At 42.9% G+C, this 15,687-nt stretch overlaps 3 protein-coding genes across 5 annotated transcripts in view; 2 read left to right on the top strand and 1 right to left on the bottom strand.

Annotated features, from left to right (window-relative positions):
• The first annotated feature begins 4,040 nt into the window (after nucleotides 1–4,040).
• Nucleotides 4,041–7,793, top strand: mad2l2 (mitotic arrest deficient 2 like 2). The gene is made up of 9 exons (XM_023793436.2): nucleotides 4,041–4,302; nucleotides 4,475–4,523; nucleotides 4,616–4,734; nucleotides 5,519–5,590; nucleotides 5,693–5,793; nucleotides 5,966–6,060; nucleotides 6,348–6,421; nucleotides 6,527–6,619; nucleotides 6,766–7,793. Exons 2-9 carry the CDS (start codon nucleotides 4,484–4,486, stop codon nucleotides 6,805–6,807), a joined length of 636 nt encoding a protein of 211 aa, XP_023649204.1. The 5' UTR covers nucleotides 4,041–4,302; nucleotides 4,475–4,483; the 3' UTR covers nucleotides 6,808–7,793.
• Nucleotides 7,794–9,993: 2,200 nt separating this feature from the next.
• On the top strand, nucleotides 9,994–12,770 carry ngrn (neugrin, neurite outgrowth associated). 2 transcript variants are annotated; one of them, XM_023793444.2, is made up of 4 exons: nucleotides 9,994–10,067; nucleotides 10,940–11,153; nucleotides 11,712–11,822; nucleotides 12,121–12,770. In XM_023793444.2, exons 2-4 carry the CDS (start codon nucleotides 10,993–10,995, stop codon nucleotides 12,713–12,715), a joined length of 867 nt encoding a protein of 288 aa, XP_023649212.2. In that variant the 5' UTR covers nucleotides 9,994–10,067; nucleotides 10,940–10,992; the 3' UTR covers nucleotides 12,716–12,770. The 2 variants fall into 2 exon arrangements, with proteins under 2 accessions (XP_023649212.2, XP_023649211.2); XM_023793443.2 differs by having other exon boundaries at nucleotides 10,062–10,178.
• Nucleotides 12,771–12,933: 163 nt separating this feature from the next.
• LOC111834313 (sortilin-like) overlaps nucleotides 12,934–15,687 on the bottom strand; it is a 22,744-nt gene continuing 19,990 nt past the window's right edge. For both annotated transcript variants that reach the window (XM_023793441.2, XM_023793442.2), the window contains exon 20: nucleotides 12,934–15,156. In XM_023793441.2, coding sequence (XP_023649209.2) covers nucleotides 15,142–15,156 — 15 coding nt within the window. In that variant the 3' untranslated portion in view covers nucleotides 12,934–15,141. The remainder of the gene's footprint in view (nucleotides 15,157–15,687) is intronic.

Below are 15,687 nucleotides of genomic sequence, written 5' to 3'. Positions count from 1 at the left end.
CAATGTGATATAAGTGGATTAAATGTTCCCAAACTCCACACCATACATTTCCCGTGTGAGGGGCATCTACTATATTTCCTTAAGAGGTAGTGTCAAAAGGATATCGAACAGTCTGATTTATTTCCGTTATTTCGGATTTTCAGTGGGTCAAAAGTTTTCATACACTGTCATGGGCCTGACTCAGGGCCTGAGTTTTAAACACTAGAAATGCAGAGTCATGCGGTGTGATCCGAGGACTAAGCCCTTAGACACAACTTAGCATAATCGTGTTTTGTTTCAGGGCTGTGCCAAAACACCCACATAAAACACAGTTGTGGCTTCAGGTACACTTAAAGTCATGTGACATAGCCAAAACTATATCTGAGGAAGTCTGGAGCCATTGACCATTAATCCCCTGGGGCCTGAGGCCTCTCAGCCACTTTCAGGGTAGTCTGACATGCCTTGACATTTTAAAATATTTCACCTATCTAAAAAACATTTATCCCAAAGCGTTACATGTGCTTTTATTCACCACAAACTCGCCTAACTTGCCTATAACTAAACGCCTGTCTGGTGGCTCCCTGCATAATGCCAGGAGAGAGGCTGGGCACAATGAATGTCTTACTTATAACTAGCTATAGTCAAGTTATAGTCAAGTTGTGCTGCCCGGCTCACACAAGGGGCCAAGTTAGGGTGCCATCCTGGCTTCTTCTTAAATGCCCGTGTTGTTTCTGGCAAATTCTAAGGATAAAACAGTCACAGAGTGATTCACATGAGAAATAAGGGCAGCTGCTGCTTGACAAGCCTTGTAAAACAACATTATATAGCAACATGGAATACAGAATCGCTATGTCCTATGTGGATGGGATTCAAACCAATGGTTCAAACCAAATTTTTAAGCAACAGGAATACGTTTTAAAAAAATATCAGATTTTCCTTTTAATCATTAGCATACATTTAAAACCATCTTTATTTCATAAACACTATTTTGGATGTCTAACTCTATTTTAATGCATAGCTCCCTCTTGTGGAGAGGAAGGTGTTCCTGAATAGACAGGAGCGTGTCCCACTTCTAAAAATCTGCTTGTTTCCCAGTTCTCTAGTATGACAACCACTGCTTCCACCTTATTATTCCAGTTCCTTGGGAAACTACAAGACACTCTGATCTTATAATATATAGTTTAATGAGAGACACAACAACACACACCAGATGTTCACTGCTTCAGACAGAGAACGGCCAGCCCAGCATGCTCATATGCTATATAATCTATTTCAATTAATCGACTTGTGGATAAACTGACTTGACACCAAGCCTACAGATTCCTCTCCCTACCCATATACAGGCTCACAGAAAGTCTTGGGACACTTGCTTAATTCTGCAACAATGTTGCAGATTTATTGATTTCATAACAAAAGTCCTTTGGCAAGCAATGTTTATCATATCTGCACATGTCTTTTGCACAGATATTTTTGTTTTATTAAGTGTCATGATTTTGACTGACTCATTCAATTCTGTTCTTGTCATTTTGGTGTTTTACGTTATTGCAGAGGTGTTACTAATTAAAAAGCACCCAGTGAAGCTGCTGGCCAGTGAGCTTTTTAACTCAGAACAGAACAGCTGTTTTAGAGCTATAATTTGGGTTCAGTTTATTACTACTTGAAATGAATGTCTTACTTATAACTAGTTATTGTTTATAATGTGGTATATATATTTTTTGTAAACAAAAGAATAATGATTTTGTTATAAAACCAATACATTTCCAATATTTTAAATGAATTAAATAAGTGTCCAAGACTTTCTGTGAGCACTGTATGCTGTATAGTTTTGTACATCTTAGCAGAGTTGGAAAGTTCAGGTCCAGAAAGATTTTGTTTCAACCAACCTGTTAAATACTCTGTGACTATGACTCTTTAGCTGTGTCTGAATTCAATGGCTTCATCTTTCGAAGGAGGCAGACTAGGAAGGTGTAGCGGAAATCATGTCGAACGGAAAGCATCGTCAAATGGGACAGTCTGGCTGTCATCAGCTGTTCCTGCCCTAACCCCTGAGTCACAAAGCACCGCTCCTATCGCCTAGCTGGGACGTGCACACTTTACCTCTGTGCAGTGAACCTTGGAGTATGTTGAATCATTTGCTACTGGATCGTTCGCGACATTTCTAGACCGCATTTGAAGGAGTCTTCGAATTCGGTCTTGGAATGCAGCCTTAGAAGGGTGCAGCCCCCAAATTTCGGACACAACCTTCATACTCAACTGGTTGGTTGACACTAAATCCTGGTCTGGATTTGTACTTTCTGAACCTGAACTTGCCACTTCTGCATCTTTGCAGTGATGTAGATATTTATGAATAATCTAACAGTTTTCAGTTTGTTTTTCCAATTATTTAGCAAATCCATGTACTGACAGAAGGATAAATAGGCGTCTATGGCGGTCACAGCTGACGGCGGAAAGCGGTGCGATGACGAGCCGTTAACACCCTGCACCATCACACTCTTAGAGACGGGGAAGTAACGGCATTACCAGTCATCATGACGAGGACCCAGAGCGCTCAGTTAGAATGGAAGCTTTCACAACGTCCAAAATAGAGGGACCCCAAAGCAGACTGAGCCCTTCAAAATAACCCATGCTTTCACAAGTGTTTGTGTACCTGACTGGTGCTTGGTTTTATGCACCTGAATTCAATGATTGAGAGGCGTGTCCCAATTCTTTTGTCCACAGAGCGTACATACATGATACATAAAAATGCATACATACGATACATAAGAAATTAATACCCAAACACATGTTACTGGTCGAGTTTCAAGGGGGATAGTGAGACATACAGATACATATTTTGCGGTTTACCATTTACAGATAGGCAGGGGCGTTGCTAGAGATTTTGGGCCCCATGAAAGCATATCATATTAGGCCCCCCAGTCCAAACCAATTCAGTTATTTTCCTAATTTTTTAGGGCCCCTGTCACTCAGGGACCCTTGGAATCGTCCTAGCTTTCCTCCCCCTTACGGCGCCCCTGCAGATAGGTGCATACTAAAGGTGACCCAGTGACTGACTACACAACGCTGTCGAAAGTTTATGTTCATTACAAATGTGACACTTATTGTGTCTCATATACTTACAATAATTGTAAAGATATTGTCTTATTAAAATAATACAACGAGAACTGGAAATGAGAAAGATAAACGTCAGGCTGTTTTAAAAAAACAAACCTCTTATAATTTATACGTTCAGTATTTATAGATTACAGATTGAGATACATATTGAGATTGGTGTCTCACGATTTGTGTTCAAGCTCTACAGTTTTAGGCTCTTTGATGCAGTTAAAATTAACTAGAGCTGGCAATGTTAACTTAAGTTAGATGTACGAGTATAGAGCTTTTTACAGAATTTTCTCACAGCTGGCAGATATCGCTGTAGGGTCAATTGTCCCGTTCAATTTTGGTTTAATAATATTACTGGAGGAGTTACGCTTTTCTAAATTAAATTAAAACCTTGAATTATGCATTCATTCCTATGTAACTATCAAGTGACCTTTTAAATGCAGAACCCACGACAACGCCAGGAACGTGGTTTCTGGTTTAATTCTTAGAATCTTACTTAGATAATTATTAAAACGCTGATAATTTGTAGTTATCTTTAAATTAAAGTTTGGCGTTGTTATAACTTAGCTTGATGTTTGAAGCTGTTAATGCTTTTTCTAGGGAAGACGGCACATATTGAAGGCCAAGACAAAACCAGGTGTGCATGTGTGAGGGTGCCCTGCGATGGGTTTACGCCCCATCCTGTGTTATTCCCTGCCTTTCGCCCGCAGCCTCCGTGATGGGTAGGAAACACCTTAAACGTCTCTCGTGTACATGCATTCGTTTCCTCTCGCGGTTTTCGCTCGGCTTTTGTCCGGTGTGGCGCCCCATAGATGAGCTGTGTACCCCCGCGATTCTGAATAGGACAAGCTTGTATAGAATATGGATGGATGAACAGAATCTTGATATAACTTGGTATCGGATCGAAAAGAAAAGGAGTGGAACCGCCCATCCCTACCGGCCAAAACAGACCAACCAATTAGCGAGCGCACCGCTTAAACGTCATCAATGCGTGACGGCAGCGGAAGCAACTACAGGGTTTACTAGTTGTCCAATTAACTTGTTTATGGTTATAGCGTTGGATTCTCCAGTGAGCGTTTTAGGATTTCGGCATAATAGCAAAATGTAGACATTTTTGCGACTGTCAGTTGTTGTTTATTAATAACGTTCCTGTTCAGCGGTCTCAAAGCTATCATCTTTTTAAATTGGGCATGCGGTTTCTGGTAGCGTTTTCTGCAACACACGGTAAGGGTCACTCAGTTTATGCTGCCGCAGAAAGAAGATTGCAGATGTCTGCAGGCATATCATATTGCTTTAAATTGCACATTAGCACGTGACTTGCTTGCCTTTATAATTGACTGATTATAAGTAGGCGATTCTACAGCAAATCCGTTGGTTCCGTTTTGTTTTATTTAAGGTTCAGAACATGACGACCCTTACTAGACAGGATCTGAACTTTGGACAAGGTATTGCGTCTGCTTGAAATGTTATTTAGTATTTTATGTTTATAGTCAGTCAAGGGGTCGAAATATCTAACGGTACGTTTGTGTTTGTTTAGTGGTTGCTGATATCCTGTGTGAGTTTCTGGAGGTGGCCATCCACCTCATCCTGTACGTTAGGGAGGTGTATCCGTCCGGGATATTTCAGAAGAGGAAAAAGTATAATGTACCTGTTCAGGTAAGGAATAGTGATTCTTACTCTTACCAATACATATATCGATATATAACTTCTAAGAAGTCATTAATTAAAGCTCTTTTTGCTGTGTTCTTCTTAACTAGACATAGCTGATGAAGTACATTTTGTACAGCGAAATAGTTTAGAAAATGTCAGTGATTGAATTTCTGATTTTCAGTGCAGAACTTTGTAGTTTAGGCCACAGTCCACACCTATGGATATATAACCGTATTCTAAATAGTATGTGACCAGATCCACTGGATCAGTGACCTCAGTTATGTGTTATTGTTCGCTCACTTACGTCACGCACAATGTGCTTTTATTATTGTTTTTGGTTCAAATGGAAGTAATAGATAATACTTGGATAATACATGATGTTTAAATCTGACTGTTGGGGGTGGCAAGATTAATCTGTTAAAATATTGTAACTGTTTAGTTTTCTATAAATAAGATTAAGATTCTGTCTGAGGGGCATAAAAAACACAGATTTTATGCTGTGTATATATGCCATTCTACTTACTAGATAAAAATAAATAATTTCTCAACATTAATTCTCACTGTTGACAAAAACTCTTTTCAAAGAAAATCCAGAGCCATTTTTTTTCAACTTTAGATCATAACTGAATTCAAGGGGGAATTGATGGAGAATGTTCCTCTGGTTCTGTCTGAATGTAAAAAGCGGGACAGCTGGTTGTTTAGATACTGTGTTTAACATATAAATGTGAAATATTGTAAATATATCTTATTGAGAGCAGAGGCTGCTACAGAAGACATGCTTCTCTTTCAGATGTCATGTCATCCTGAACTGAACCAGTACATTCAGGACACACTGCACTGTGTAAAGCCTCTCATTGAGAAGGTAAGATGGGCCCTTGGTGAGTATGAAGGCTGCTACTGCAGCTGGTGTTCTGGGGAATCTCACACTTTAAAACGATGAGCCCCTTTTGTTTTGGCCCCTCAGAATGATGCAGAGAAAGTAGTGGTTGTCATCATGGACAGAGAGCACCATCCAGTGGAGAGGTTTGTGTTTGAAATCTCACAGCCTCCTCTGCTGTCCATTAGGTGAGTCACCTAACAAGTTTACCTTGGAAGTTTTTCAAGTAGTTGGTAAATAATGACTGGTTGTGTTTTATATTTCCCCCCAGAATTAATCTTAGGTCTCATGTCAGATGCTTGCTCCTATTAATAATCAGGTTGGGACAGATGTATCTTTTTTTGTTGTTTGTATTTGTAGCTCTGATATGTTGCTTTCCCATGTGGAGCAATTACTGAGAGCTGTGATCCTGAAGATCAGTGTCTGTGATGCTGTTTTGGACAACAACCCACCTGGTAGGACTCTTTCTTGGACATAGAACACGTCCAAGCGTGAGTCTGCAGCTTATTCAGTGTATAATAGTAGCAGACACATATAGGGAAATACAGTATGCACATCTGTATATTTATCCCTAACAAAATTAGATTAGAGATTTAAGGCCCTTGTGTAACAACTTTCTTTAATATCTCAATGTTCCTTAAGAATTCTATTGTGGTAGACAGATGAATTTGGCCCAGTTTCTGTCTCTGTTGTGATTGCACTTGAGGTGGTCACATGACTCTAGAAGCACTCGCTGTTGCAGGATGTACGTTCACAGTGCTGGTACACACCCGGGAGGCTGCCACACGCAATATGGAGAAGATTCAGGTCATCAAGGTCTGTGACTGGCAGCACATGTTTTGAATTTCTGATTTTACAGTATCGCTGTACACTGCTGGTTAAAAGGCATTTCTGAATGTTCCACCACCAATCTGTTTGCAGGATTTCCCCTGGATAGTCGCAGACGAGCAGGAGGTGCACATGCGTGAACCCAGACTCATACCTCTAAAAACAATAACATCAGACATAGTCAAAGTACGTCCTGATTTTGCGATAAGCAAATGCAATCCTGGTTGTGTGGGTCTAGTTGGTAAAGTGTACTGTCTGATTTATTGGTTTTATCCAGTGTTTACTGGGATTTTTATGTGCTGTTTGTGGTATTTTCCCCTCATCTGCTGTAGATGCAGTTGTATGTAGAAGAAAGGGCACATAAGGCACCATGAGACCTGAACCACTGGCCCTGAAGAGCGACCGATTACATGAACTGTGATTCGTCTGAGCTTACAGGCCTCCGGGTTTCAGTTGAGGCAAAGTTGGGTTGCACCGTTTTGTTTTTTTTTTTTTTTTAAACCAGAATGAACCATTGACTGATTGTGTTCATCAGAGGAAATTGAGTCACTATGATGGTTTATTGAACTTCATATAGCTAAATTATATGTATTATAGATTTTCATACATCCATATTCATATCTATATGATCACAGAAAGGCCTCTGATGAATACATGGACAAAAGTTCATTCTTCATCAGAAGTTTTTGGTATGTTTTATTTCACTTTGAGATTAATTGAATTTTTGCGTTTGTAACCGTCAAATTTTTATTCCATAGAAATTCTTAATTGTATAAGTTGCAACTGCTATATAATACTGATTGTATAAAATATTGCTTATTGATTCGTAGGAGTCCAAATCACATGATTTTTGAAGATGCTTGTCTTATTACTGGATGTGTTTTGAACTTTGAGTACCAAGTACCAGAGCTTTGAAATGCAGTGTCAGTGCAGTCTGTTCATTTGATGTTGCCTTGTCTCTTTTTCAGAGACTTCTGTGTGATTTCCTCAGAGAGTTTGAGTGAAACTGTAATTCTCTATATGACTGTGTTATTGAACAGACAATCTGGCTTTGTTTGAACTTTTATGGTATGATGTTCTCATGTTATACCGTGAAGCTACTATATTTTGAAATAATGTAAAATACGTCGAAGGTATCCTGTGTCGGCCTGGCGTCCCACCCAGGTGTCCCGTGCCATGTGCCCGACGCCTCCTGGGGGGGGCCCGCCTCACCCCGACCCACTACTGGGTCGGTCCTCATGATGCATGTTTAATAGGGTTTTTTTTTTTCTTCATCAGGACCATGTAATCCAAAGTGGTTCTTAGAAATGCTTTGAGAGAGAATTTTGTTATGCCAATAAAGGATACTTGGTGGTTTCGAGAGGTTTCCCATTTTAGATAATTTACATTCCGCCCCTTTTACGATTCACCTCCATCTCTCATTAACTCAGAATATTCCCCCCCCTTCAGGATGTGCGTGACACTGCCTTTCAGTAGCATTCACAATATTATAGATACATCTGTTTTTTTATGTTGTTCTACTGATAATAAACATAACATACTTTGGTTTAGAATAAAATGAATGAGAACAGTATTTTGTGCTATATAACACTCAGAAGTACAACCTTGTCACATGTCACCATGGCACATTTTAAGGGTTGTTTTTCAGGCATTGGACTAGGCCCCTTACTTCAGTGCAGGGAACCCTTAATGCTTCAGATTACCAAAACATTTTGGAGAATTCTATGCTTCCAACTTTGTGGATGCAGTTTGGAGAAGGCCCTGTTCTGCTCCAGCATGAATGTGCCCCAGTGCACAAAGTAAGGTCCATAAAGACATGGTTGGGTGAGTTTGGTGTTGAAGAACTTGACTGGCCTGCACACACCCCTGACCTCAACCCCACCAAGCAGCTTTGGGATGAAGTAGTACGGAGATTGTGAGCCAGACCTTCATGTCCAACATCAGCGGCTGACCTCACAAATGGATGAATGGGCAGAAAATCCCACAGACACTCTCCAGAATCTTGTGGAAAGACTGCACAGTAGGGTGACCACCTAATCCATGTCAGGAGGGACACTATGAGCTACAACAGGATTTGTAAACTACCATTTCATACATTTCAATTAAAAGGATCAGGATTTCACTTAAGCACTGGGTTCTTGCCGTATGCTGATTGGTCAGTCTCCTATAATCAGTAATGTGTCAGTAATGTTAATGCGAAACAGCTGGATGAGTCTTTCAATCTAGGAACTAACCAAACATTTTAGTAGAGCACAGAACGCTTTCAGCTTTAAAGTAGTTCGTAAAAGCTGAAGTAGCTCATAGTGTCCCTCCTGACATGGATTAGGTGGTCACCCTACTGCACAGAGGAGTGGCAGCTGTTATAGACGAGTCGACTAAAAACACACCTGTTTAGTTTAGCTTATAGGGACACTAGTTCTAGCTCTAGCTAGCTTCTCACTCCCAGTTAAACCTATAGTGTGAGGTGTAGAGCTGGGTGGGGATCGGTGCCATTGGCTTTGGATAAACTGAATTGACAGTGCTGTCACTCTAGCTTCACAATTGCTTGTGGGATTGGAGTGCTGACATTTCAGGGACTCCCCATACCTGCATTCCCACCTGCCTCTCCCTCCTACTTATGCTGCCATAGCCATATCTGCCGGAGCATTGCACTTCATATTGCACTCATCTAACTTTTAGCACTGCCTATAGTCTCCCTTACTTTGATTAATTGCATTTATTTCCCCTACTTCTCCTGGGGGGTGCTGCCTGGAGCCCTCAATCTATCAAGATGTCCAGCACACCCTGCAACATGTGACGTCGCCACTACCAATGACGACCGTGCATCCAGCTCGCCGTTCTGCCTGTGTCATCTTCCTTGTATGACCCGCTCCCTGCCTTCTGGCTGCCTGGCGATTGGAGGGAGTGGTGGCACCGGCTTGTCATCTCCCCCCTGCTCCCCGTTTGTGTTTCAGATTTAACTGTATTTGACTCTCTCTGCCGGCCCCTGGAGGATGGGCTCCCCCTTTGAGTCTGGTCCCTCCCAAGGTTTCTTCCTTCTAGGGAGTTTTTCCTTGCCACTGTCGCCTATGGCTTACTCACTGGGGGCTTTGGGTGGGGATGCTGTAAAGCGCTTTGGGACGATGTAATGTTGTAATAATGCGCTATACAAAAATAAATTTGTTGTTGTTGTTATAGCTGCAAAGGGGGACCAACTCCATACTGATGGCTATGGGTTTAGAATGTGATGTCATAAAAGTTCATATATTGTGTTTGTACGTGTGTGTGTGTGTGTGTGTGTATAAGTGGTTAAAGTTTTATGTTCAAGTTGCATCAATAATTGCAAGTACAACTGCTACTTCCATACTAATGTGAAAATCAGCCTCTCCAAGAAGAAGGAAAAACTGATTTAGAATGTAAATCTTATAGAAAGAAAAAGCTCTAACAAGTCTTCAGTTGTAGCTTTCATGGGATATGAATCATAAAAATGGTCAGTGCTGACTTGAACCTTGAATTGGCCCACCACATACGGCTTCAATGTTAGGTTTAGGCTGTATTTCACACTCCAAGACGGCAGGTGGCGGTCACAGTTTTAGGTGATTGAAGAACAATTTTATCGGAAATATAACAGAGGTGGTAAGAATCACGTGTTTAGGTAATAGTTTTATATGTGATTGATTTGTTCTAAAGCTAGGACGCAGATAATGTTAACTTAAAGCAAACGTGGTTTTAACATTGTCGATATACTGGTGATCGTCTGCGTCAGGTTGGTGAGAAGGATGGGAAATGTATTAGGTCAGCTTGTTAAGTTGGCGTATTGGACTGACTAAGTCCCCGTACGCCACAGTGATTGTTTTTTTTTTTTTTAAAGATAGGTGTACTTTGCTAAACGGTTTCGTACAAAAGACATTTGTCAGAAAACGCGACAGCAGATGGATTCATTTAGCCGTTTCAAAGTTACCGAGTTTGGTTAGCTAGCTGGAGTGAGGATTTTAATTCTAGACAAGTCAGCACACCCAGACACACGCATTTATATGTATGTTACAGTTGTATTACATTGTAAATGGTGTGTAGGGTTTCAAACTACCCCGGCGCTTTTGACGTAGCAAATATTTGGTTTATAGTGGAATAATATAGACCGTGAGTTTTTCTGAAAGCGCGTCACGCTAGATACGTGAGATGGAAGCCCTGCTGTTCATTTTGCCTTCATGTGTCATGATTGACAGAATTGGAACTTTAACGGGTATTTTAGAAATGTTTTAAACCAAAGTATAATCGCGATTTTTTTTTATTTATTGCAATTTTAAACTTTGTAACGTTTTAGCAAATTATTAATATTGTTCTAATAAATGACGATCAGAATATCTGCACATTACATCACATCTAATTATAAAAGATCATGAATTATCCAGTGATATGGGTATATGCCCCCTTGGTTGCTGAGTCTTTTCCAGGAAAAAAAGAAAGAGGAGTGTACCTAAGGGTATCTCCTTTGATTGTTCAGTTTTTTTCCTTTCTTTATTCCAGAGCCGGGGTCCCGCCGTGTAATTTAGCGCAACCAAGGCTGTGTACGTCCCTCAATGCTTCCCAGGCTGCTCCGCTCTCTGCCGGGCCTGCAGCTGCTTCCCCGGGCCTTTTCTACTCGGTCTCCAGCTCCACCGTACGGGCGCCCGAAACTGCAGCGCACGACCGACCAGGACGAGGACCCGGAGCCGGAGGAGGAACTGGAAGCCCTCTTTAAGTCAGTGAATTAATCATTATGCTATTAAAATTGTCTTACTGAAATATGGAAATGGGACATGTGAATTTCTTCATTCCACTGAATTTGTTGCATGTTAATTGCAATAATTCAGCATTTCATAATTCTGTTAAACCTATTTTAGTTTGGACGTCTAATGGATTGAAATCGGTTTGTAAAAAAAAAATAAAAAATAAAAAAAATAAAAATTCATCTCATTTGCCAACCGCGGTTGTAATGATGTACATACATCTAAATGATTCAGTATGGATAGTATAATTAATCTTAATGAGAATATATGACACGTGTATTAGTATGTAAACATGCAAACATGCTTTATTTGCCATTTGCAGAAGTACAGTGGCCTGTACTACGAAGCGGGGTTACTGGCTTATCGGGGTAACTTGTCGGATTTAAGGTACCACAGTTTAAATGGACTTCATATTCGTTCGCTTACATTTTGCCCAGACTACCTTAAATCCGATGTTACCCCGATAAGCCAGTAACCCCGCTTCGTAGTACAGGCCCCAGGTGTTTACATGATTCCTTGTTTGTGCTCAGAGAGGCAACACAAAGACAGAAAACCATCAAGTTCCACAGGCTGAGGCGCCAACTGACCCCCCCGGGGGCCCCCACAAGGAGACTGACCTGGGATGCCATAGAACAGATACGGTATCCATGTTCTGCCGGGTGATTGATAATTACAGCTGCACATTAACTAACTGTTAACAGTTACACAGGATCACACATCAATAAACAGCCGAGCATAATGTTGTATTTTTAGTGCCACCTACAGGCCAGTCTGATATTGTAAAGCAGATTAAGGATCTTCTGGGATGTAGGGGGTCCCTTTAAGAATTTCTAATGTTGAAACATGGAGTGTTCAGTGTGCAGCTCCTGCTCAGCCAAAGCCGACGGCACCCACCACGCACAGCAGGGGTATAACCACCTTCCCTTCCCAATCACCTAGTTACCTGAAGGAAGAGTTTCCCGAAGAGTGGACCCTGGAGCGCCTGGCAGAGGGTTTCTCCGTCAGCCGTGATGTCATACTGAGGGTCCTGAGGAGCAGATTCACCCCCCCTCCGGAGACACGTGCCCGACAGGATGCCAGAGTATCGGCTGCCATGGGGACACAGCCCCTGTTACCTGGGCACCAAGCCAGACGTGATGGGGTGGCACTTCTGGGCGGTGCCACGGCTGCCCTCGGCCCGCCCAGCAAGGGTGTCCTGAAAGCTCTGCCCTCTGGGACACAGACAGACAGGCCCAGCATAACCGCCATGGTGCCCCTTCATAGTGGAGAGGGAAGCCCCATATCGCCCTCTCTGCATCCCTCTGAAAGTCCCCCTCAGAACAGCAGACAGACCCCGCAGGGGACAGAAGGCCAGACTGAGGGCCAGGAGGAGGAGGAGAAGGAGGAGAAGGAGGAGGACTGCTGGAATGGCTGTGTCCTTTCAGAGCAGGAGCTGTTGGAGCTCGTGGAAACATTCCCAGAGCAGGACGCTGCAGTGGTCAGGAAGGCCAATGAGTTTTATGACAGCAAGGGCAACTTCCTGTACCGATTGTGAATCTGTTTGAAATTGAATTGTATACATAAATCTGATAGTGTATTTGGTACTTTAACTAGACCTGGGGTGATGTGAACATTTCACACGTGTTCATAAGGCAGACAGTCTCATCGCAGCACTCAGGTTCAGCACCGTCGACTTCGGAGGATTCATTTCAGTAGGTTTGCTGGCAAAATCAGTCCAAAATCATTTATAAACAAAACAAACCAGTGGAAAAGTAAAGTAACACTGAGTTTATTTGTAAACTGGAGTATTGCTTTCCAATATACAAACAAAACCTATTTAATGAAAGCAAGACTTGAGTTGTACAACATTCTGAACAGCGGGAACCATGTCAAACTTTGCGTGTAGCAACCATCAAACCAACCACAAATCTCAAGTATGCAAAAAAAGATACGGAAAACAGGATTTTCACATGTCTGCATAGAATGATAGTTCTGCATTGACATGGTTTCTACAGGCTGGGAGAGGCAGCGCGTGCAGGGCTTCTGGTTTGAAGCCCAGGGTAGAGGGATGGATCAAGGCCCTCAGCCCCCACTGCTCCTGGGCCTGGCTGATCATGCTCTCCCCTGCATGTCACTTTAGATAAAAGCATCTATGCAGGTGTGGTTCATTCACTAAGTCGCTGTTTATCATTCCGATATTAAAATTAAATGAAAACTGAAATTTTCAGTATCCCTGCTGGTGAATGATGATGCGTGGAAGGATCCGTTTGTCGTTTATAGAACCACACCCATAATGGAGACGTCATTGCAGAACAACATATAATAAATACTAACACTACAAGACAAAGGCTTCATTACCTTACCATAAGCACTGTAAAAGGCCCTTCCAGCAGAGAGCTTTTGTCAGCCTCGGTGGATGATAACATGCAATGCAGTGACCCTTTCTGGTTTGCCTACACAAACATGTCGATTGTACTGTAACATTGACACAGACTTCACATGGTAGATTTCAGTCTACGTTGTCTTTCTGAGATAATGCGTTATGTACAGCCAAAAAAAAAAGGAATCGTCATTTTTGGAAGAGGACCTTAGAAGGCGTCACTGTCTCAGCACCACATCGCCCAGCCATGTGGAAGGCGGATCACCTCCAACATCACGGCGGAGACCAGAATTTGTGCTTTTAGGAAGGTGTCCTGCACAGCTGAACGTGGTGACTGGATTCTGCATTTTCCATTTGTCTAGATGTTCAGCCATTGTTTAAGCCTGAGTACAAGTTATTTATGGGGGGGGCAGGTTCTCATAGCTGACTGAATAGCCAAAGTTCATGTCCAAAGATCCGGTTTATAATTATCTCTGAAGCATTCAGTGCTGCATAGTACAGCAATCCTGTCACTTCCTGTAACACTGGACCGTGAAGCTGTCATATTACATTCATTCACCTACATTCCAGTAGCTTATCCAAGTTCCACTCATCCTCCCTAATGAGTTAGAGAAATACTGTGATCATGTGACCCAAGCTGCTTCCACTCTCAGCTTAGGTCAATGAGAATCTAAATGATTTAAATACTGTACTCTACAAACGTGTGTTAAAAGGAGTATGTCACAGTTATATTTGCATGTGACTCTCTAGAAATGCAACTTCAATTAAATTTTTGGTGGATTATGACTAAGGTATTGCATCAACCTTTTTATTGCTTACGACTTTATATACAAAGGTGGGAATTTCACTGCAGTTTGCCACCTGTTTTTAAATCCATTTAATCCCACCCAAGTGATTTTAGGGCTGCGATTTCTCAGAATCCACTGGCTCCAAAATGACCAAGTTATTATAGCCAGGTGAATCCCAAGAGAGACAGGAAAAAAACACACTGATTAAATTTAAAACTACTTTCAATGCCTAAAGTCACACAAAATTACTGGGAAAGAAAAGACTGAATTAAGATGAAAGACAGTAAGCAGCACATGGCGCATGTTTGTGTCTGTTTCCGCTGGTGCCACTTGCCTCCGTCGCCCACCGACTCCCAGAGCACGACGGGGGCTCAGCACTGAGTCAGGCGGTCAGCTGGCGGCTCAGCGGCCCCCAATCCTGCCACCTCACCCCGATAACAGCCGCATGTCACCAAGTACAGGTCCATCCCAACTGGGGATGCTTAAGATCTTTGAAAGACTGCGAGGAGAAAGACGTCGGCCCAGGTCTGCCCAGCAATGCCCAGGTCTGCCCAGCAATGCCCAGGTCTGCCCAGCAATGCCCAGGTCTGCCCAGCAATGCCCAGGTCTGCCCAGCAATGCCCAGACACCTTGCGTGTGGGACTGAGAGCCAGGTCCTGCTCTTCCCATTGGCTGAGCTGCCAGAGGATTTTTTTTGAGGGGTGGGGCATAGATGAAAGGTAGCAAGAGGGGACAGAAGAAAGGATGATGGGAGGGTCAACAGAGGAGGGGCAGAGAGAGCCGAGCTGTGCTGTGATGTCACTGCCGCTCCTTTTACTCCAGGAGATCCTGTCGGTGGGGGGGGGGGGGGGGGGGGGGGTGAGGAAATTTGAAGTTAACTGTGGGACATGGGTGGAGCCCACAACAAATGGTAGCCCCTCCCTCCCAGAGACCATCCCATGTCAGTCCAGGACTGCTGAGGAGGGTGCTGTCACACCCCAGTTCACTCTGCTGTCACACCCCAGTTCACTCTGCTGCTTGCAGCTCACTCTGCACACATTTTTGCTCCCTCCCAGCTCCCTGTCAGACGGCCCATGTTTTTGCTCCTACCCAGCTCCCTGTCAGACGGTCCACGTTTTTGCTCCCTCACAGCTCCCTGTCAGACGCTCCACGTTTTTGCTCCCTTACAGCTCCCTGTCAGACGCTCCACGTTTTTGCTCCCGCCCAGCTCCCTGTCAGACGCTCCACGTTTTTGCTCCCTCCCAGCTCCCTGTCAGACGCTCCACGTTTTTGCTCCCTCACAGCTCCCTGTCAGACGGCCCATGTTTTTGCTCCCTCCCAGTTCCGTCAGACGGCCCATGTTTTTGCTCCGTCCCAGCT

This window comes from Paramormyrops kingsleyae, chromosome 6, assembly GCF_048594095.1.
Source record: "Paramormyrops kingsleyae isolate MSU_618 chromosome 6, PKINGS_0.4, whole genome shotgun sequence".
In the NCBI taxonomy this organism is placed as follows: domain Eukaryota; kingdom Metazoa; phylum Chordata; class Actinopteri; order Osteoglossiformes; family Mormyridae; genus Paramormyrops; species Paramormyrops kingsleyae.
This window is presented reverse-complemented; position numbering and strand designations above follow the sequence as displayed.

What these genes read in the sequence shown, in the direction of transcription:
- mad2l2 (XM_023793436.2), top strand. Translation starts at nt 4,484, where the DNA reads ATGACGACCCTTACTAGACAGGATCTGAACTTTGGACAAG. An exon ending in TAAAGCCTCTCATTGAGAAG is followed by an intron (nt 5,591 to 5,692) that starts GTAAGATGGGCC and finishes TTGGCCCCTCAG; the next exon opens with AATGATGCAGAGAAAGTAGT. An exon ending in TAACATCAGACATAGTCAAA is followed by an intron (nt 6,620 to 6,765) that starts GTACGTCCTGAT and finishes CATCTGCTGTAG; the next exon opens with ATGCAGTTGTATGTAGAAGA.
- ngrn (XM_023793444.2), top strand. Translation starts at nt 10,993, where the DNA reads ATGCTTCCCAGGCTGCTCCGCTCTCTGCCGGGCCTGCAGCTGCTTCCC. An exon ending in GAACTGGAAGCCCTCTTTAA is followed by an intron (nt 11,154 to 11,711) that starts GTCAGTGAATTA and finishes GTTTGTGCTCAG; the next exon opens with AGAGGCAACACAAAGACAGA. An exon ending in GATGCCATAGAACAGATACG is followed by an intron (nt 11,823 to 12,120) that starts GTATCCATGTTC and finishes CCAATCACCTAG; the next exon opens with TTACCTGAAGGAAGAGTTTC.